Source organism: Bufo gargarizans, chromosome 2 (genome assembly GCF_014858855.1).
Source record: "Bufo gargarizans isolate SCDJY-AF-19 chromosome 2, ASM1485885v1, whole genome shotgun sequence".
NCBI lineage: Eukaryota > Metazoa > Chordata > Amphibia > Anura > Bufonidae > Bufo > Bufo gargarizans.
Window position 1 is genome coordinate 294,696,117 of NC_058081.1, and position 22,178 is coordinate 294,718,294.

Sequence of the window (22,178 nt, forward strand, 5' to 3'; positions counted from 1 at the left end):
ATAACATGCTGCCCAAGGATAGAACTGCATGTACAGTGTGACAGATTCCCTTTTAAGGGGTTGTCCAAGATTTTCATATTAATGGCCTATCCTCGGGAAAGGTCACCAATATCTGATTGTTGGGGACTTGACTCATAGCACCCCTATAATCAATTGTTTCAATAGGCCAGTGATGTTGGATTCATCAGTCACATTCAGGTGAAGCCACTGTACAACGTATGATGCTGTGCTGGGTATGCTGTGAGGAGCATAGTCAGCAAACGGCATGTATCATGTAGAGAAAGTAATACAAGGCACTTACTAACGGTATTGTGATTATCCATATTGCCTCCTTTGCTGGTTTCATTCATTTTTTCCATGCATTATATACTGCTCGTATGACCACCCTGCAACCCATCAGAGGTGGTCGTGCTTGCACACTTTAGGAAAAAGCATTGGCCTTTCTGATGGCCGGGACCGTGGAAGCTCACATAGATACGCATGCGCAGCAGCTCCTGTCCCAGCCTCTTTGTATCTGCGCTGCAGCGGATGACTCCTTGAGGCCTCATGCACACGGCCGCAGTTTTGGCAGCTCGGATGCGGACCCATTCACTTCAATAGGGCCGCAAAAGATGCGAACAGCGCTCCATGTGCTGTCCGCATACGTTGCTCCGCTACGTGGTCCGCCAAAAAAATACAACATGTCCTATTCTTGTCCGCGCTTTGTGGACAAGAATAGGCAGTTATATTAAAGGCTGTCTGTGCCGTTTCGCAAATTGCAGAGCGCACACGGACGCCATCCGTGTTTTGCGGATCCGCGATTTGCAGACCGCAAAACACACAACGCTCGTGTGCATGTAGCCTTAAGGGCACGTCTGGACAAATCCTGATGGGTTGGTCATCATGGCTATTAGAAAATCAGCAGTGGCAACTGAGTTTTGCTCCCTACCCTTCATACACTTGGCAGCCATGTCTTTCCATTCTGTGGAGAATCCTGGAAGCTGGATAGAGTCACCTACATTATCAAGCTCCATCTCTCTTATCAGAGAAAGTGCCTCTGTCTGCAGAAATCTATTCCAAAAGCAACACAGACTGCAGAGAGCACATTGCTGGAGTATGAGGGAGGTGAGTATACGGAGGCTGATAGACGTGGTCACTTACATGTACAAATGATGAGAGATCTCCACTGCCCATGTACTGTTTGATATTGAAGGATGCTCTTACTGAGAACTATTTTAGATTCTCGTTCACATTGCTGAGAAACATATCCACTAAAATGTGTATATATTTAAGTCATTGATGTTTTATAATGAGCTGAACATCTAAGGTTCCATTTTTGACCATTGCCTGCTCACTCAGCTGTCCCCTGTGTACGGGGACGATGCTTCATACCCATACAGGTTCATTGTTTCTTGGCAGCACGCTCCCGTTTACACAGGGTAGTATACTGCCGGCAAAGGAAGGTGTGATCGCCATTGTGTAAAAAAAACAATTTGATACATATGCAAATTATCCTGTGATGAGTCCTGTACGTGAGCTGAGTCAGGGACAGGACTCATCTCAGGGTAATTTGCATATGTATCAAATCGGTTTTTTGACACAATAAAAGCACACAGAGCTATGGGGACTGGATATTGCAGATGTGCTAGCGGCCATCTAGTAACCCATGTCCTCAGCTCTATACATAAAATCTAGGTGACAGGTTCCCTTTAAGTTTAAAGAGAGGACATGATGGCAGAGGCGGCGGACAGAGGTATCCTGGGAGCATGTATATAGTTGGGTGTCATCACCATAACGATGGTACTGGATTATACCCACTGCATTATCCCAGACTTAGCACTAACCAAATAATTGAAATATTTTCTGGGCTAAAATAACATAACATATGGGAACATCCCTTGGAGATGCTTTGGCAGCCCTGGGCACTAGACGTGGCATTTTTCCTTTATCTTTATAAGGCGTGTAGGAGGGTAGAGCGATCAGCAGCTGCTGAGCTTCTCTGGGGCGATTTTCACAGAACTGCCAAGAATTTCAGGTTACCAAGAGCCATTTAAGTGGACTAGAGACCCAGGAACACTTCCCGATGCATTATCTTACAGCACGTCAGTTATTAAGAAACGGCAAGATGCAGGAAACAAATGTGTTACAGTAAGGTGTCAAATCTATTTCCATAATCTTTAGGAGAATGACACCTCACCGTTCTCCCGCTGATTGTTTCAGTGCTTCCCGCTCCCTCCCCAGTCTCTGCTGCAGGACATGACCGATCACTGGTGCAAACCTGCGGCCCTCCAGCTGTTGCAAACCTACAACTCCCAGCATGCCTGAACAGCCTACAGCAGGGCATTGTGGGAGTTGTAGTTTTACAACAGCTGGAGGGCCGCAGGTTGAGCATGCCTGCTCTAGAGGGGCTGGGACCAGGAAGGGGGACAACTCCTTTAATAAGTACACATCCAGCCCTACATATAACTTTTATAGGTGGCAAGTTTAAGTTGGTCTATTTTCCACTACCTTGTCATTTGACCATGCCACTCGGTGTACGTTCAGTGGTACTAAGGGTGTATTCAATTGACTTAAATGACGCAGTTTATCAAGTTTGTCTGGCACATGAGGCAAGAGCTGAAATGTTGTAAGTACTGATTAACGTGTGAGTTCCAGAAGTGACAATTAAGCATGTTTTGTAGAAACATAGTGACTAAGAAGGGGAGAGAGGCGATGACAATTTTTTAATTGAATTCGGAAAACCCCATTCACAACTGTGCATTCCTAATACAATGGGAGCCCAGTTTCAGTTTGCCCTGCCAGCAGTCACTCTTTTATCTTTGCAATTAAGTCATTATATAACAACCAGTTTCACAGTTGAAACTTTCTTCTCAGAATCTAAGAAGACTCAAAACCAGCTTAAGGGACACTGACAGGGCCAATAAGCATATTGAGGTATATATATGGCAGTACAGGTCTTATAATGGGTATTACAATCATCTAAGTATCCCCCCTGTCCACATTATACATACAGTAAACTTTAAGTTTTATAACCTGCTCCAACGGTCTTCAATCTGCCCAAGGGGCGGCGTTTCACCTCTCTTGCGCCCAGCCAGCCTCCCCAACTGCCGCTTTGAAGCGCCGCCCAGCTCATGAATATTCAGTTTGCTGGGCGGCTTCTGCGGTCCCCGCTCTGAAGCGCTGCGCTGAACAGTGCCCGGCGCATGCGCCGGATCTTGTGAAGTCGGGGACAGTAAGCGCCGCCCAGCGAAGTGAATATTGATGAGCTGGGCGGCGCTTACTGTACCGGACTTCACAAGATCCGTCGCATGCGCCGGGCACTGTTAAGCGAAGCGCTTCAGAGCGGGGACCGCAGAAGCCGCCCAGCAAACTGAATATTCATGAGCTGGGCGGCGCTTCAAAGCGGCAGTTGGGGAGGCTGGCTGGGCGCAAGAGAGGTGAAACGCCGCCCCTTGGGCAGATTGAAGACCGTTGGAGCAGGTTATAAAACTTAAAGTTTACTGTATGTATAATGTGGACAGGGGGGATACTTATACGATTGTAATACCCATTATAAGACCTGTAGTGCCATATATATAACTCAATATGCTTATTGGCCCTGTCAGTGTCCCTTTAGGCTACTTTCACACTAGCGGATCTGCAAAAACGCTTCTGTTACAATAATACAACCGCATGATTCCGCCATGAACAGATCCGGTTGTATTATGTCTTATATAGCCAAGACGGATCCGTCATGGATCTGCAAAAACGCTTCTGTTACAATAATACAACCGCATGCATCCGTCATGAACGGATCCGGTTGTATTATGTCTTATATAGCCAAGACGGATCCGTCATGAACTCCATTGAAAGTCAATGGGGGACGGATCCGTTTTCTATTGTGTCAGAGAAAACAGATCCATCCCCATTGACTTACATTGTGTGTCAGGATCCATCTCACTCCGCATCGCTGCAGGCAGCGTTTTGGTGTCCGCCTCCAGAGCAGAATGGTGATTGAAGGGTTCCTTTTCCATTCAGAATGCATTAGGGCAAAACTGATCCGTTTTGGACCTGAACGGGTCTCACAAACGGAAAGCCAAATGCCAGTGTGAAAGTAGCCTTACTTGTAGGAAACAAACATGAAGCTAGCGTATAGAGCATGTTTATCTATGCAAAAAATTGTATTTTTCATGCTTTATCTGAAAATAATTGTTCAAATCAAGTTTTTATGTTAAAGGTTTTTTGACTTTTTGGTGATTTTTTTTTTTTTTTTTTTTTCATGGAACTTTCCATGTTCCTATCTACATTTAAAAAATCCTAAGTTCATGCAGCTTTCACATTGGACACTAATATAAGACTTCCTGTTCTTTGAGAGCAGCACACGTTGACTGATTTTATTTTTTTAGGTATGCTCTAGAAAAAGTATTTGGGGAGTACTATAGGCCATACATGCTCCTCTGGAATTCTGGAAAGAAAGGGATACAAATGAGCTCTTAAGCTCTGCCTCTAATGCCACCAGATGTAAGGCAGCTAGCCCTTTAATATTAAGTAAGCCAGCACCTCATCTGCAGACTGCTGTTTTTGGGGTGACTGCCCCTCATCAGTGTAGAACAGAGTACTGGGTGAGAGGCCTAAGTCAGGATTTGGGGGGTACTATCTCTCCTTGAGGAGAGCACCTTAATCAGTGTGAGGAGACTTATAAACCATACATGCTCCTCTGGGATTCTGGGAAGAAAGGGATGCAAATGAGCTCTTAACAAGCTGTGGCTGGCATAAAAGATAACTACAGTATCTCACAAAAGTAAGTACATCCCTCACATTTTTGTACTCACGTTTGTTGCCAGCGGTTTATTTTGAGGGCACACCAAATTTACACTATTATACAAGCTTGCACTGACTACTTTACATTGCATCAAAGTGTCAGATCTTCAGTGCTGTCCCATGAAAAGATAGAATTGAAATATTTACAGGAATGTGAGGGGTGTACTCGCTTTTGTGAGATACTGTATGTTGGTCCGCCCCAAACTACCGCCTTTCAGAAAAGTGGTAAAGGCGGCGTAGAAACTCCACTTGCGCAGTGAAAGTTATTAAGTTCACTGTTTAAAGGTGTTAAGTAAATGATAAAATGATAAATGTTTTTACAGGGAGTCTGATCCCTAGGACCCTCAGCAGAGTCTGCGCTGTGAATGCAGTGGTAGTACACATGGCGGTCCTCTGCTCCATTCACTTCTTTGTAGATAGTGCTCTCTCACTCCCGTAGAAGTGAGTGAAACAGACATACTACCACTCGATTCAGAGAGGGGACTCTGGGACCCTCCGTTCTTGTGATTGATGGGAATCCCAGTGGTTGACCCCCCACAATCTCCCTTATCACTTATCCCTTTAAAAAATGCTTTTCAAAGGGATAAACAATATATGGTATATCACACTTAGGCCTCATGCACACGACTGTTGTTTCATTCCGTGTCCGTTCCATTTTCGTGCTTTTCTGCAGACCCATTGACTTTCAATGGGTCCGTTAAAAACTCTGCTAATGCACCGTTTGTCATCCGCGTCTGTGATCCGTGGTTCTAGTCCGCCAAAAAAATATAACCTGTCCTATTTTTTTTCACAGAAAACTGTTCGCGGACCCATTCAAGTTAATGGGTCCGTGAAAAAACGCGAAGGCACACAAGATTGTCGTCCGCATCCGTTTTTTTCCTTTCATTTGCATGGCAAAAAACACGGACAGCACACCGTGTGCTGTCCGCATCAGTATGTCCGTTCCGTTGCTCCGCAAAAAAAAAACTGCATGTCCTATTTTTTTCTAGTTTGCGGACAAGGATAGGCATTATTACAATGGATCCGCAAAAAAAAAAACGATGCCATACGGGAAGTCATCTGTTTTTTTTTCGGATCCGCAATTTGCGGACCGCAAAACACATACGGTCGTGTGCATTTAGCCTTAGGTATATGTTTTATATTGGTTCAATAGTGCAAAAAGTCGCAGATTGCTCAGAATCTGAATTCTAGCTCAAATACTTTAACTATTTAAATGGAGATGTTTTGTAACTTCCCTGCTCACTCTCACCTTCCTATATTAGTGCCAGCGTTCCGTTTTTACAGGCAAAGCTTCTATGCCTTTCTGGTTAAATGACTTTTGTGTTTGTCCTCCTCCGTTACTATTCACGCGCAGCGTATAAAGGCATTAATGTGTGTCGTACTGGTAAAGCCATTTAATTGGCGGAGCATGTTTGCTCAGCTATTTCTTTAGTCAGCAATGCCTGGAAATGCTGTGATCTGCTCTTTAGGGATGAGAATGTCAGCAGACATAATGAAATGTAATTCCTCTTCCTGTTCTCTTCCCCGTGTGAAGTGTAAAGCAGCCAGAAGATGTTAGAGCTGGGAGATCAAAGGCCCTACATGCAGATGTAATAAGACTTTGTACCACCGGCATGAAAGAATTGAGCAGCGAAAACATGCCTATGGTAATAGGTGCCGCTATAGTAAATGGAGGGTTATTCCAGCTGGCACTTACCACTGTGTAAGGTAACTTGCAAGGCCCGATCCCTTCTGTTGGCTTGGAGATAGGAGTCTGGCTTGTGAAACCAAATAACACAGATAGCTTTGTGAGCTTCCCCACATCACCAGCATGTCTAATCCCAGCTCACTACACTTCCAAGCCTCAGCATGGCCAGAACCCACCATAGTGAGTCCTGTGGAAATTCTGTGACCAGATAGACATCCGATATGGCCTGCTTGAGAATGGATCCATAAAACCCACTTCTATTCATTGGGTGAATAAATCACTGGATTTCTTTGAAGAGGCTCCGTCACCTCTCCTGACATGTCTCTTTAGGAACGAACTACTTGCATTCCTCATGTATTAACAATTCTGGAGCATCTATTCTTATGACTCTATGTTGTGCCATACCTCTGGTATTCCTAGTAAATGTTATGAATGGCTTGCTAACAGTTGCAATGAAGGTCCAGATGGGTATTACCAGTCGGGGGGTCCCTGCACAGTCTGACACTATCCAATCAGTGCTGCCAATGTTAGACTGGGCAGGGACACACTTCCATTTATGGAGACCCATCTGGACCTTCATTACAAGCAAGTCATTGAACGATGCCCTCTAATGTTTCTCCATTGGCTCCCTTATTGATAGTGTTCATTAATACGGTCTACTGTCCATAAGATAAAGGAGAACATTTATCTAAACTGGTGTAAAGTAGAGCTGGCTTAGTTGCCCATAGCAACCAATCAGATTCCACCTTTAATTTTCCAAAGGAGCTTTGAAAAATGTAAGGTGGAATCTGATTGGTTGCTATAGTCAGCTAAGCCAATTTTGCCTTTACACCAGTTGTGATAACTCTTCCATGCTGATGAGCTCGCAAGCCTCAGATGCCAGGCGGTTGATACACGGTGACCATACATGCCCAGCTTCACCATCCTTACCCTACTGAAACATTGAAATAGGAAATGTCATTGACCAGACAATATCATCTGTCATTTGCGGCAATATTTCACGCCAGGTTTATGGAGCGCTTGTCATACCGGGCTCTCCTGTCTATAAGTCATAAAGATTTTTATCTGGGTGAAAGTCGTAAGTATTAGTTATGGGCGAGAGAACAAAGTCTAAGCAGTTTGTAAAACTACCTAATAAATTCCTGTAAAAAAAACACAAGCAGGCGCTGCGCAGGTTTTATGAGTGACGGCGATTATTAACCCGGATGTTTTTACCACAGGAATCCTGTCTGGTGAAGGATGGTATGGAATCTCAAGTGTGCTGGCTGCTGCCAGGGAGTCTCTAATGCCAAGCTTTCCTTTCATTCAAGAGAATTTTTGTCTCCATGTAAGGAAGAATGTGAACAGATTGTGTTTGGGGAAACATTCCCCCTCGGTTTTCCTTGCTCACTCAGCCTTCTCTTTCACAAACTCTATCATTAGGGCTCCAGTAAGATTCCTGTGCATCGCTTCTGTAACCTTCTCGTGAGCAGGATTTCACAGTAACCCTTACTCTCTCTCCTACAACTACCACACGTTTTATTATATAGAAGTGAATCTAGCCTGTCTGTCTGTCTGTCTGTCTATCATATCAGTCTATCATATTATCATCACATATCCATCTAATTTCAAAGATCATTTCATGCTCAAATATATACCATGTTTTTCGCTTTATAAGACGCACCTGATGATAGGACAAACCCCAGGTTTTAGAGGAGGAATATAAGAAAAATATAGATCTAGGGTTGTTGCGGGTATCGAAATTTCGATACCCAATCGATACTTTTGTCCTGGTATCGATACGATACTGGGATTTCCATTTTTTCGATTCTGGGCTGCGCTGCTGCGCAGTCTAGTATCTTTGAACATGAGCGCGCTGCTGTCAGCGCGCTCAAGTTCTCTCAGCAGCACAGGGGAGAAGGAAGCAGTCTCTCCCTCCCCGTGTGCTGCTGCTGCCGCTGCCACCAATGAGGAGAGAGTGGCGGAGGAGGGGCGGGCGCACTGCACCACTAATGATAGGACTTTTCCTACACAGAGCGGCGCCCAGCGATGTCCCAGCACTTACTATTATTCCTGGGCGCCGCTCCGTTCGCCCGCAGTGCTCCATTACTGTCTCCTCTCCTGCTGTATATGCTAATTACTATCTGAGAAATAGGGAGGAGACATCAGCTTCTCTAGTGGGCGTTCCTTCTCGCTGCGATTGGACAGCGCTACAGCCAGGAAGAAGGAACGCCCACTAGAGAAGCTGATGTCTCCTCCCCATTGCTCCAATAGTAATTAGCATATGGAGCAGCAGAGGAGACAGTAATGGGGCACTGCGGGCGAACGGAGCGGCGCCCAGGACTAATAGTAACTGCTGGGACATCGCTGGGCGCCGCTCTGTGTAGCCTAATACTACACGTCTGGACCCACGTCTTTAACACATAATAATACTGGAGGCAGGTGCCGGCAACAGAATCGCATTGCCAGCACCCTGCCCCTGACAGGGAGCTGCGATCAGTGGCAGTTAACTCCTCAGGCGCGGCACCTGAGTGGTTAACTGCCGCTGATCTGCTGTCAGTACCCGCCTCCTGTATTAAGGGGTAATTATCAACCCCCCACCCCATTAAAATCATTGGTGGCAGTGGCCACAGGGTCCTCTCCCCTCCTCCTCATAGGTGGTGCAGTGGCAGCTTCTGATCGGAGCCCCAGCAGTGTAAGCCTGGGGCTCCGATCGGTTACCATGGCAGCCAGGACGCCCAGGCTTCGATCGGTTACTATGGCAGCCAGGACGCTACTGAAGCCCTGGCTGCCATGGTAACATCCCTGATGCTGTATGCACAGAGCAGCAGGGAGAGTGTGAAGTCCTATATACCCTGATAGAGCTCTATCAGGGTGAATAGGACAAAAGAAGAAAAAAATCCCAGGGGGGAAATAGTTATTAAATAAAAAGTGTAAAAAAATAAAAAAAATGTTTTAAAAAAAAACACCAAAATATTAAGTATGAATCGCCCCCTTTCCCAATTTCACATATAAAATGTATAAACAATAAATAAACATATTACATATTGCCACGTCAGAAAAGTCCAAACTATTAAAATGTAAAAAAAATCGATGCGGGGAACGCTGGAACAGAAAAAAAATCATAAAAAGTGCGCGCTTCGCCATTTTTTGAAATGCGGAATGCACGTGGCTTTTTTGGTTTATTTTATTTCGCGTGGTATCGAGTATCGCAATACTTTTTTATGGTATCTAAACCGAATTAAAAAATTTGGTATCGCAACAACTCTACTCATATCAGAGATAAAATAAAGAACTTCTCTTACCTCCCCCTCCGCAGCTCCTCTCCCGTTCCGGTGATGGCTTCTGTAGACGCACTCCCTTGTCTTCTCCGGCCTGACTGTGTGCAGCGCTGGCTCATAGTGTGCGCACTACGTCCTGACGCTGTACACGGCCAGGACCTACAGTGCAGCATGGCCCAGGAGGAGAAGACAAGGGAGGCTGAGTACTGACAGCGCTTCACCCTCTCCCGGCACCTAATACATATTAGTATTTGCTTTATAAAACGCACAGCCATTTTTCTTATCTAGCAAAACATTTAGTTATGATATGATAAATCATTGCTATGCATTGATTTCCTTGTGGAACAGCAATGGACATTTACATAAGACTAAATGCTCCATATGAGGAGGAAGGGCAGAACTCATCAGGAGAACTTGGCCATCTGGGAAATAGATTTACGAGGAAGCAAGACGAATGATCTGGTGTAGAACTGATTATTAGGCATCACACCACTAATCATTCATATCCATTGCATAATGTCTGTATAGATGATTTATTCCAGAGATACAAATGACATTATGGCAGCAGCAGTTTGAGCCTATGGTAGTACAGGCCTCAGTCATCCAGTGAAAACCATCTTTGGATATGTTGTGTAAATTCAGGTTTCTTTTCTATGCTCATTTAATCTTGAGAGGTTTACAAGATAGAACAAGGTGCCTCCTGGTACTATTACATGAAAGTCCGATAACTGTAGAGCAGAACCAGCTCGGATAGATGAGGAAGCGTCCAAGACTGTTTCTCATCAAGCTCAAGCTGGAATCATTTAAAGTTAGTACAGGAACATGGACACTAGCCGGGTGTCCGTAATCTGTGGCCGCTTTAGGTTCTTGTAATTAGTTTCACAGTGGTGGAAATGTGCCCTTCAGTGGTAGCCCAAGGCTTATTATCTAGTTTGCAGTCACCCTATCCAACTGTTTGCATAGACACATGGCTGCGGTTCACCCAATTAAAGACTCTGTTTCTAAGTGATGATACTTTTTTCCTTAATATGCAAATGATGCCTTTGGTGCACTGAAGGCCTCACCGTTGCTCTTGTTGCAGCCAGGCTCTGCTTCTTTCTGTGACCAGCCCCTCCCTCTCTCCTTTGCCACTGCCTGGCCATGTCAATCAAAGCCTCCAGGAAGGGTCTGACCACTGAAAAGAGTGGAGCTTGGGTGAAAAAAGAGCAACAGTGATACTCTCATTGCACCAAATGCTTCATTTGCATATTAAGGAAAAGCCTCGTAACTCAGGAACTGAGCCTCAGATCAACAGAAGAAAAGCAGCATTGGAATCAGGTGAACCACAGCCATGTGTCAATGCAACCAGTTTAGTAGGGAGGTCACTGGTGACAGATTCCCTTTAATGCCCATTACATGGGAAAATCGAGAAGGAACGTTCCCACGAACACTCGTTCCCAGTAATTGCCCTGTGTATAGGAGGCACTGGTCGCCTGATGAATGAGCAAACATTGAGTGAAAGCTTGGAGATGTGGACACCAAACTCATTGTTTCTGGGCAGCAGATTGTGCTGTGTACGCCCGGATCTGCTGCCCAGAAATAATGAATCTGTGAAAAATCACCCCCTCTGTAAAGGGGCCTTTACTCAGTCTGGTCTTCATGATGGGAGACATTTCCTGATCATACATGTGTGATGAGCCCAGTGCACCCAGAGCAAAAACCAGCCACACAAATTAGATTGGTTTGGCCAACAGCGATCGGGGAATCACCCATACATATTAGATGGTTGGCTGTGTGGCCAGCTCTGGGCACTGACTGTGACATACGTGCAGTGAGACACCGGTACATGCTTGGAGAAGGGAAGGAAGAGAACTGTTCAGAATTAATTTTCCTTGCTTTAAAAAAAATCAAACCAGTAATATCTGCCAATTTGCCAAAAGAAAAATACTGCTTTGCAGACTTTGGGATGTGCTGTTTGATGCGGAAAATGCAGCAACCGGCATATTGTCTGTTTCCAGAGAGCCAGATTATCATGTAAACTGCGCTCAGAGTGCTGGTACTGAAGACTGTCCACTTCATCCAGCACAGCGGCAAGGGGAAATATGACATTCAGCAAACCCAAATAGTTCCTGGCTTTTCATCTGTTAACTTCAGCTACAAAACCAATTGATCTCCCAGTCTGTCAGCGTACAGAGGCTGAAGTTTATAGAGCAGAATCCGGTAGTAGTCCTCCTCTGTTATCACATCAACTTATCATTTTTCAAAAACCCTTTGGAAAATGTAAGCAGCCGTCTGATGCAATGGGAGTCAATGCCACTTTTCATTATCGCATACGGTACTTTCCCCAAATTATATAATCAGAGTAAGGGTCCATTCACACATCCGTATGTGTTTTGCGGATCCGCAAAACACGGACAACGGCAATGTGCGTTCCGCATTTTGCGGACTGCACATCGCCGGCACTATAATAGAAAATGCCTAATCTTGTCCGCAATTGTGGACAAGAATAGGGCATGTTCTATTTTTTTCGGGAACGGAATTGCGGACCTGGAAGTGCGTATCCGCATTTTCGTAGTTGGACAGCACATAGTGTGGCCCATAGAAATGAATGGGTCCACAATTCCGTTCCGCAAAATGCGGAACAGAATTGCGGACGTGTGAATAGAGCCTAAGGGTGGGTTCACATCTGCTTTCTGGATTCCGTTATGGTTTTCCGTTATAAAATGGTTATAACGGAAAATAACGGAATCCATAAGACGGAAGGACGGATCCGTTATGCTGCCCATAAACTTGTATTTTGACGGAATGCAAAACGGAAGCCTTTAAAAGGCATTCCGTTTTGATCCGTCTTAATAGAAGTCTAAGGGGAATCATAACGGATCCGTCTTGCATAACAGGACCCAGGCGGATCCGTTATGCTTCCCCATAGTCTTCTATTAAGACGGATCAAAACGGAATGCCTTTTAAAGGCTTCCGTTTTGCATTCCGTCATAATACAAGTCTATGGGCTGCATAACGATTCCGTTATTTTCCGTTATAGCCATTTTATAACGAAAAGCCATAACGGAATCCAGAACACAGATGTGAACCCACCCTAAGGCTGCTTTCACATCTGCGTTTTTGCTGGATCCGTCATGGATCAGAAAAAAAACTTCAGTTCGGTTAATACAACCGTCTGCATCCGTTCTGAACAGATCCGGTCGTATTATCTTTGAAATAGCTCAGACTGACCCGGCACTAAAACCATTGTAAGTCAATGGGCACCGGTCCATTTTCTTTTGTGTCCGAGAAAACAGATCCGGCAACATTGACTTACATTGTGTTTCATGCTGAATCGGTATTGCTCCGCATCCCATGTCGGACAGAAAAACGCTTCTTGCATGGGAACGCAATGAAACGGAACGGAATGCATTCTGGTGCATTCCGTACAGTTCAGTTTTGTCCCTATTGACAATGAATAGGGACAAAACTGAAGCGTTTTCATCCGGCATTGAGATCCTATGATGGATTTCAATAGCGGAAAGGAAAACGTAGATGTGAAAATGGCCTATATTATATGCAGTTATTATGACCACTTCCTACTTTCGACATCAACAATGTACAGCTCATGAAGGAAGTCCTGAGCTGGTTTGATGGATATAAAGGCGTGTGATACGCTGTTTGCACACATATACTTCATGCTGTCATAGGTAAAAGGGGGATTTCTCAGAGTTGCAGAAAGGGATGAATTTTGGGTTTTGGGACAAGGGTGGCGCTATTTCTGAAACTTCACATGCTGCTCTGGTGAAAGTGTATTGTGAATGGAAAAATGGCACCATTGTGAATAAGCAAGGTGGAAACTGCAGAGTATCACAAGCCATTGATGTGAGCAGTGAACGTTGGCTGTGAAGGTTCTTGAAGGAAAATCCACACTCTACAGTGGAGCTTCTCACCGCTAAATGAACCAGGAGGCTATGAAAGTTCAGCGAACCCTACTACTTATGGGGCTCCGAAGTAGATGGATAGTCACTTCGTCTCTGCTAACAAAGTTGCATCAGCTGAAAAAGCCAAAATTTTGACATAATTTGAATTGTCTTCTTTGACGAGTCACATTTTCTACTTCATTTTACAGATGAATGTTGGCGTGTCAGATGAGAAACATCAGAGGACTAATACCCTGCAACTAGGGATGAGCGAATCGACTTCGGATGAAACATCCAAAGTAGATTTGCATAAAAAGTCATTTGAATACTGTATGGAGTGAGCGCTCTGTACAGTATTAGAATGTATTGGCTCCAATGAGCCAAAGTTATTACTTGGCGCAGTCTCGCAAGACTTCGGGTAATAACTTCAAAAATTAATTTCTACTTGGAACTGAACCCGAACGCTCGTTCAGTACAGTATTCAAACAAAGTTTTATGCGAATCGCTCATCCATACCTGCAACCATTGCTGGAAGAACACAAGCTGCTGGTGGCAGCTTTAAGGTCTGGGGAATGCTTTTGTGGCATTCTCTGGGCCCACTCATCCATGTGTAAGGCAACTCTCAATGAATTTGGGTATGAATCCGTCCTTGCAGACCACATACACCCATACATGTTGGTGTTATTTCCTGAGGTGGATGGGATCTTACAGCAAGACAATGCAACATGTCTCACTTCTAGACATGTCCCACATTGGTTGGAAGAGCATGACCAAGACTTCCAAGTACTACCCTGGCCCCCCTTATTCCCCAGACTTGAATCCAATTGAGCATTTGTGGAACCATCTCGGTTGTTGTGTTCTCTCTATGGATCCTCCACATGCACCCTCCAGCAGTTGAGGGATGCACTACGGTCAGCATGGCTCCAAATATCTATGACCACTAACCAGGACCTTATAGAGTCACTCCCAGCCCATCTAGCTGCTGTCCATGCTGCACACGGAGGTTACTCTGGATATTAGCTGGTGGTCATAATAATGTGACCTGACTGTGAAGTCTATACTGTAGGTGAACGGAGTGACTGGTATGACAATACCTCAAGTCCTACTATGTGAACTCCAGGTTATGTTTGCACATACACTGGGCACTGTACATTTTGTTTTTTAGCCTTTTACTATAGGTTTACTAGTATAAACTTTCCTCTGGACCTAGATAAGAAGGATATTGTGAGCTAAGAGTACAAAGCTTTAGCCTTATAAGGAAACGGCTTCACCATCAGACCTGAAGAACATTCCTCCAATAGATATTCAAGGAATGTTTTTTTTTTCACTTCCTAAAATCCGCTGTATAATACAAGCACATGCTTTGCATTTCATCATGCAGCATACACATTGTGCTCCGTCTCTTATCTTGTACATTCATTGTACTGCTGCTGTAACACAATGAACTCTGCGTGTCTCTAGGGAGCTGAAAAGTTCAGCAATATATTCCATATTCCTCCTGCCTTGCTCCAGTAGCAGACTGCTGTCTATGATCTCTCATTCTTCTGTGACGTCTCTGTCGCTTAACCAAATTAATACTAAAGGTCTTTTTTGTTACCCATTTAAGGACAGGCCTTTTTTGGGTCCTTTTTAAGGCAACACATTCCAAGTGCAACAACTTTTTATTGTTTTGTCAAGATAGCCTTATTAGGGTTTTTGGCAAGACGGGTTATACCTTTTTGGGCACGATGTGTGTGTTTTTTTTTTTTTTTTTCTCATGCTCAATGTGGTTAAAAATGTGTTATGTTTGTGATGGTACCAGGTATCTATTTTTAATTTATTTTATTGGCAGAACACCTTTATATTTTATTGATGGGAATGGGGCTGGGCTGTGCCCAGGCTAGTAAGGTAGTTGGGACGTCACTGGCCTGCGTGAAAATGTGAGAACGCTGCGGTGCTAGACAGCTCATTGGCTGGGGTCCTGGGTGTCGGGCTCCACCTCTTACATGCTGTGGACCTATTCAAAGGATAGATCATCAGTATGTGTTTAGCAGTCTAGAAGGCAGAAGTCTCCACCAAAAATGTATGTCTGTCGGGTACTTGCAAGTAATGGTGGATAGAGGTAAAAAATTGAACCTTATTTAAAGCGGCGCTGCTGCAGAAGACAGGACTCAGATAGGTAAAATGAAGTAGGTTCTTTATTAGTATAAGTCTACGCGTTTCTGGGGCGGACTGCCCCCTTCATCAGGACAATAGGTCTGTACCTGCAAGTGTAACGCGCAAGCACAGTCGGCACTTGTGCTGCTCCAGTAGTAGCAGCAGATCCTCTGTGCTTGCGCTGCTCCTCGCAACCAGATTGACCGGGTCAGGAGAGATGTCTAAGAGATATTTAACCATATCTTCCATTGCACAAACTGGTGACAAACGTATGAAAGCAATGGGTCTAAGTGTCTCACATGCAACATGTTCCGTGTTATGCATCTGCAGTGGCTGGGTGGCCCATTTGTAATGACATCAGGTCCATGCATCTCTGGAAAATGTCAGAAGTGTAATGTGCTGCACACACGCTTTGCGTGTGCCAAGATTACTGGTCAAACTGCACCACGGGTGGCAAACCCATTGTACACATTAGAATAGCTCTGCCATGACCCGTATCTTTGAGTGGCTGGGTCTTCAAGAGGATGGTAAGAAGACATCCTGAGTGGCACAGTCCCCCCCCACCATCATCTGCTTGGAGCAGCTATTGAGGACCCCATATTGCTGTCATTGTTTAGGCCGAAATGAGAAAGAGAAAAATCCGGCTCTCTCCAGATGAAGTAAATAAACTTTATTCCAGCGAAGTAAAATCCGTACAGGTGTACATGAAACAATCTACGCGTTTCAGACCTCTGAGAAATATGGGTCCTTCCTCATGACAAACATGTTTATGAAATGGGAGCTCCCTCTTAAGTATCACAAACTAACCCCATGGTTAATAAGTATCACCTGGGAGGTGGAGACTCAAGAGGGCGTTCCCATGCACATGACAGAAAAAGAAAACCTCTTTAACAAAAAGCAAAAACCAGCATGAGGAAAAGGGGATTTAAATATAAATCAAGTCATTAAAACAGCGATCAACAGACTAAAATAAAAATACAAGTACAAAGAGAGCAGAAATCATGATAGCAATGAGTGTATATAGCAGAAAAAAATTGTTTAGGCCGGGGTTATGTAGATGGTCCGGTTATCGTCTTCTGTACCTATTTAGGGTACAGCCATATGGGGCTAGAATTTCTACAGGTCTCATTGTGAGAAGGAGCTTTCAAAAAATCTCGCTCAATACCCCCTTTGCTAGTACTTCAAAACAATGCGGATTTGCCACTAGCGTGTGTCAATTTCAAATTAGGCTGAGTATATATGGAGGACAGAAAATACTGGGAAATTCTGATATAATTGATCAAAATGTAACAGTTTAACAGTTTACAGCACTTTACCTTCACTTAGGCTACTTTCACACTAGCGGCAGGACGGATCCGACAGGCTGTTCACTCTGTCGGATCCGTCCTGCCGCTATTTCGACATGCTGCCGGAGCAGTAGTTGAATATAATGGGGATGGGGGCGGAGCTCCGGCGCAACACGGCAGTTCGCGGTGAGAGGCCGCCGGACTAAAAAGTCTGACATTCAGTACTTTTAGTCCGGCGGCCTTACGCCGTGCACTGCCGTGCTGCGCCGGAGCTCCGCCCCCGTCCACATTATAATCAATAGGGATGGAGCGGCGGCACGGCGAAATAGCTGCAGGACGGATCCAACAGGGTGAACAGCCTGTCGGATCCGTCCTGCCGCTACTAGTGTGAAAATAGCCTTACTGTCACTGTGTAGTCCCCAGCCTATTGATTGTCAAGGAAACTTTGACAAAGAGGTTCACCACCCTGGTCCTGTACAGATGACAATATCATGAATGATACATATGCTGCACCTCAGTTTGAGTTATTCATTTTTAATTTTTTAATTAGATTTTTTTATGTTATTTAGTGTGAGGGAAAGAAGATCTGCACCCTGTTTGCTTTGGCAAAATGAAGAGATTCTTGAGCTTTTTGTTAGACTCTCAGTAGAAAGCTTGTAACCCAAGTGACCTCTCGTGTCAGTGACTTGAGAAACAGCAGTGTGTCAGTACATGTTTACGGAGCAACTGCTGCCCGCGTAGCCCGTCAGGAGACACCAGCTCACGGTTTAATGTCTAATTATTCTCTTCCGTTCCACTGCACACATTATATCCCCCTTTGTGTTATGTGGGTGCCGAGGCAATAAACTAGGATTTCATATCCAAATCATTTTGGCCCACTCCTCCAGGCACATGCCGTCCTCTGCTCAAGCTTGTTGGAAGGTACTTATGGCCATTGTACGCAGAATCTCACATCCATTGAGGGTAGGACGTTTGCTGACCCTTATACTCTCCAGCCCCAGCAATTGTACCTTGGCTTTGTGTCCTGCTGAGGGAAGCTCTCATTTGTGTCATGTATATGTCTTCAGAGATTCCTCGCTATACAGTATATACTATTGGTACTTTAGAAATCCTGTAAGAACGATAGGCATTCGTGCACCGTTTGTCTGTGGATTCCACATGTTGTGTCAATCATTACACTAGTATATGTCACAGAATCACATGGGATAGACCGATTCATTCATTTGTTTCATTTGTGCAGAGTCCTGAAGATGAAGACGATGAAGAATCTGGACAGAAAGAAAGGAAGAAAGAAGAGACTGTTACCCAGCAAAATACCCTGCAGAATGAATCCTTTAGTATAGACCCAAGTGACTATTCGCAGTCGGTGAGAATTAACTTTTAGCACTGTGTTTTTTGTTAATAATTAGCTTTCAGTATATTTGTTTTATTTAAAATGTGGCCACTTTTTAAAGAGCCAAACACCAAAACATCAAATGCACCAAACATCAAAATTGCATTGACTTGAATGGGGCAGACACTGCCTGTGAGTTGAACTGGCATTATTTGTGACTTAGGCGGGCATTTATCAAACTGGTGTAAAGTAGAACTGGCTTAGTTGCCCATAGCAACCAACCAGATTCCTCATTTAATTTTCCAAAGGAGCTGTCCAAAATGAAAGGTGGAGTCTGATTGGTTGCTATGGGCAACTAAGCCAGCTCTACTTTACACCAGTTTGATAAATGCCCGCATTAGGGTGCTATTACATGTCCCAATCTTCCAGTAGTGTGAGCGGCTGACGGATACTGCATGTGGCTGGAACGATTGCTACCACAGTTGTTCTGCCCTCACTCCGTTCTATTCGTTATTGGCAGCACATCCCGGATTACACAGAGAGATGTGCTGCTGATAATTGGGCATCTTTCATCCAAGCTTGTTCATTAGCTACTCGATTATACAGGACAATTGTATTCCCGATAATTGGCCAGAAATGATAGCTGTATAATACGGCTTGTACATTTTCTACGGGTTTGTGCTGGTTTATACAGTGCAAGTCAAACACACATGGGTCAAGGCTCTAGGTCGGGGGTGGCCAACCCTTGCTCCTTCATTCGCAGCTCGCAGGGGAGCGGTCCGGCCAGCTCTTACTATCTAGGCTGCGCTACTGCGCAGCCTAGTATCTCCTCTTATAAGAGAACATGGCGTGTGCCGCACTCGGCGCGCGCTATGTTCTCTCCGGCCAGACAGTGGAGAGGGAGGGAGTCGCTCCCTCCGATGACACGGTCGCCGCTGAGCACAATGAAAAGAGTGGGCTCTGAAGCTGCCCGCACCAATGAATGGGCAGCTAATTAAGGCTACTTTCACACTAGCGTTCATAGGTCCGTTCGTGAGCTCCGTTTGAAGGAGCTCACGAGCGGACCCGAACGCCTCCGTCCAGCCCTGATGCAGTCTGAATGGAGCGGATCCGCTCAGACTGCATCAGTCTGGCTGCGATCAGCCTCCGCTCCGCTCGCCTTCGCACGGACTGGCGGACAGCTGAACGCTGCTTGCGGAGGCGAGCGGATCCGTTCAGACTTACAATGTAAGTCAATGGGAACGGATCCGCTTGAAGATGTCACCATATGGCTCAATCTTCAAGCGGATCCGTCCCCCATTGACTTTACATTAAATGTCTGAACGGATCCGCTCAGGCTACTTTCACACTTAGAATTTTTTCTAAGTTATTAATGCAGACGGATCCGTACTGAACGGAGCCTCCGTCTGCATTAATATGATCGGATCCGTTCAGAACGGATCCGATCGAACGCTAGTGTGAAAGTAGCCTAAAGCAGGAGGAGGGACAGGGGAGGGAATAAACTGCTGCGCCATCTGGGCTAGTGAGCTCGGCGAACAGCAGCAACCTCCTCCTGAGTGTCCTGTCCTCAGCCCCGGAGTCAGTGTGCATTAGTGCACTGAGCAGCCAGCATAGCAGGTACCCCACCCCCACACAGTGCAAGAGGAGCCTGCCTCAACATATGTATCAGGCAGCCAGTAAGATTGGGGTTAATGTGACTCATTAACCCCAATCTTGCCACTGCCATGTTTTAAACATGATGGGGGTCATTTATTTTTAATGTCAGGCTGGGCACATGCTTTTAGACTGGACCCCATGTGCCTCACATTAATAGTAAGTGACCCCCAAAGTAGTTTACAATTCTCCCATAATTAGTTTGAAACCCCCGCTGGTGACAAATAAAGCAACAACTCAATTTGAGATGATTACTTACTGACTTACTGATGATTCTTACTGACACATATGTTGGGATACTTTCACACTAGCGTTGTGCCAAAGAAAACGTCCCCCTTGACTTGCATTGGGGTTCATGACGGATCCGTCTTGCTCCGCATTCCAGGACGGAAGGAAAACCTTATTGCGGTTTGCTCTCCGGTATGAGAACGCAACCAAATGGAATGGAATGCATTCCGTTCTGTTCAGTTTTGTCCTCATTGACAATAAATAGGGACAAAACTGAAGCGTTTTTTTTTCCCCGGTATTGAGCCCCTGTGACGGAACTCAGTACCGAAAAACTTTAACGCTAGTGTGAAAGTACCCTTAAAGAATTGCCTCGAGTAGCAACGACTGAATACAAGCCAGATTTGAAACACATTGTGAAAAACAAAGATTGCCAGAAGTCTCACTAAAGTTGTCAGGTAGGAAAGGTGGTTTAAATACACTTTTAAATGTTTGAAAACTCATTTGCAGTAATTCTGTCGTGTGCACGCATATTTGTGTAAATGTATAGCTTGTGGCTCCTGGCAGTCATACGTTTTTTTCCTGGCTCTTTGTGTCTCTAAGGTTGGCCACCCCTGCTCTAATCGTCAGCAGAATTATACTGCCAGATCACCGCTAACCAGCATTATTAGGAACGCTCGTAAGTGATGATCTGCCAGACTATCTGCCAGTACTGTATAATCAACATGTAGATAAAAGAAACAGCGCCACTCACCAATATTCTTTCTGCAGCTTTTATTGATCCATTAAAACACAGTGGATGCGGGTGCAGCACAGCAAAAGGCAACAGCAATTTCGCATTTTCTCAAGGCTCAACGTGACGCTGGCGCATACACGTAAAATGCCCTTACACCGGCTACGTCACCATCACTACATAAGACAACTCAAAATAAAACAGAGTACAAAAACAACGAATCACTGAAAAGAAACCCCTAAAATGTAACTTTTACTAATACTGGATACAATTAAAATGAAAACATATAAATCCCCAAAACTGACACACATGTATACACAATCCATCAACATTAAAAATAAATATCCTGAGCCCACACAATGGATTGAAGCTTCGGCACAATTAACAAGAGGTTAGCACAGGCAATGGGATAATGATAAACTGCATATGGTATATAGCGTTCTATTGCAGAAGACCACGGTTTTATCCAAGACTCACGGTTAGTTGATATCAGTCACTGGGGGCCAGGCAGTCCTCAGGGGTAGCAGCCAATAAATGGGGTAGGGAAGATATAACATCCCTAGGGTGACCCTACAGGTATCCCTGCCTGAAAGCGGAGCACCCGCCCCGACAGGGGAGATCCCACTTATCGGTGGCTAAACCCTGACAAACCCTGAATGTCCCTGACGCGTTTCTCCAGGTGGTGATATCCACGTGGTTCATCAGGGGAAAGAAACTTGCAACAAGTATAAGATGAACAGATGCTGCAAGTCTCTAAATCATAAGGTCTGTTGGTAGATACACAATCTATATAGGCACCAGGATAAAAAGAGCGCACCTCCATCAGGAACGGTGCCTCTTTAAAGGCTCTGGGTGTTGTTGGCATCTGACGTCACCCAGCCCCACTTCTGGTAAAATAATCAGCACCTGGGCCTCAAGAGGGGCATCCCCAAGGGACAATATTTGAGAACTCGAAGAAATTGCTCGTCCAACGAATCATTTCGGACTCAAGCAGGAGATATGCAAGATAGTCTTTTTCAAAGAGGATATCCTGTTGAAATACTTAGGGAGGCGTTCAACTTATCATACACTTGCTTGGCTACCCCTGAGGACTGCCTGGCACCCAGTGACTGATATCAACTAACCGTGAGTCTTGGCTAAAACCGTGGTCTTCTGCAATAGAACGCTATATACCATATGCAGTTGATCATTATCCCATTGCCTGT

General features: G+C 44.9%; 1 protein-coding gene across 3 annotated transcripts in view; it reads left to right on the top strand.

The window, feature by feature from the left end:
- The window catches only part of PAWR (pro-apoptotic WT1 regulator), a 117,775-nt gene that overhangs the window by 43,049 nt on the left and 52,548 nt on the right, over positions 1 to 22,178 (top strand). For all 3 annotated transcript variants that reach the window (XM_044280403.1, XM_044280401.1, XM_044280402.1), the window contains exon 3: positions 18,270 to 18,395. In XM_044280403.1, the coding sequence (XP_044136338.1) occupies positions 18,270 to 18,395 (126 nt within the window). The remainder of the gene's footprint in view (positions 1 to 18,269; positions 18,396 to 22,178) is intronic.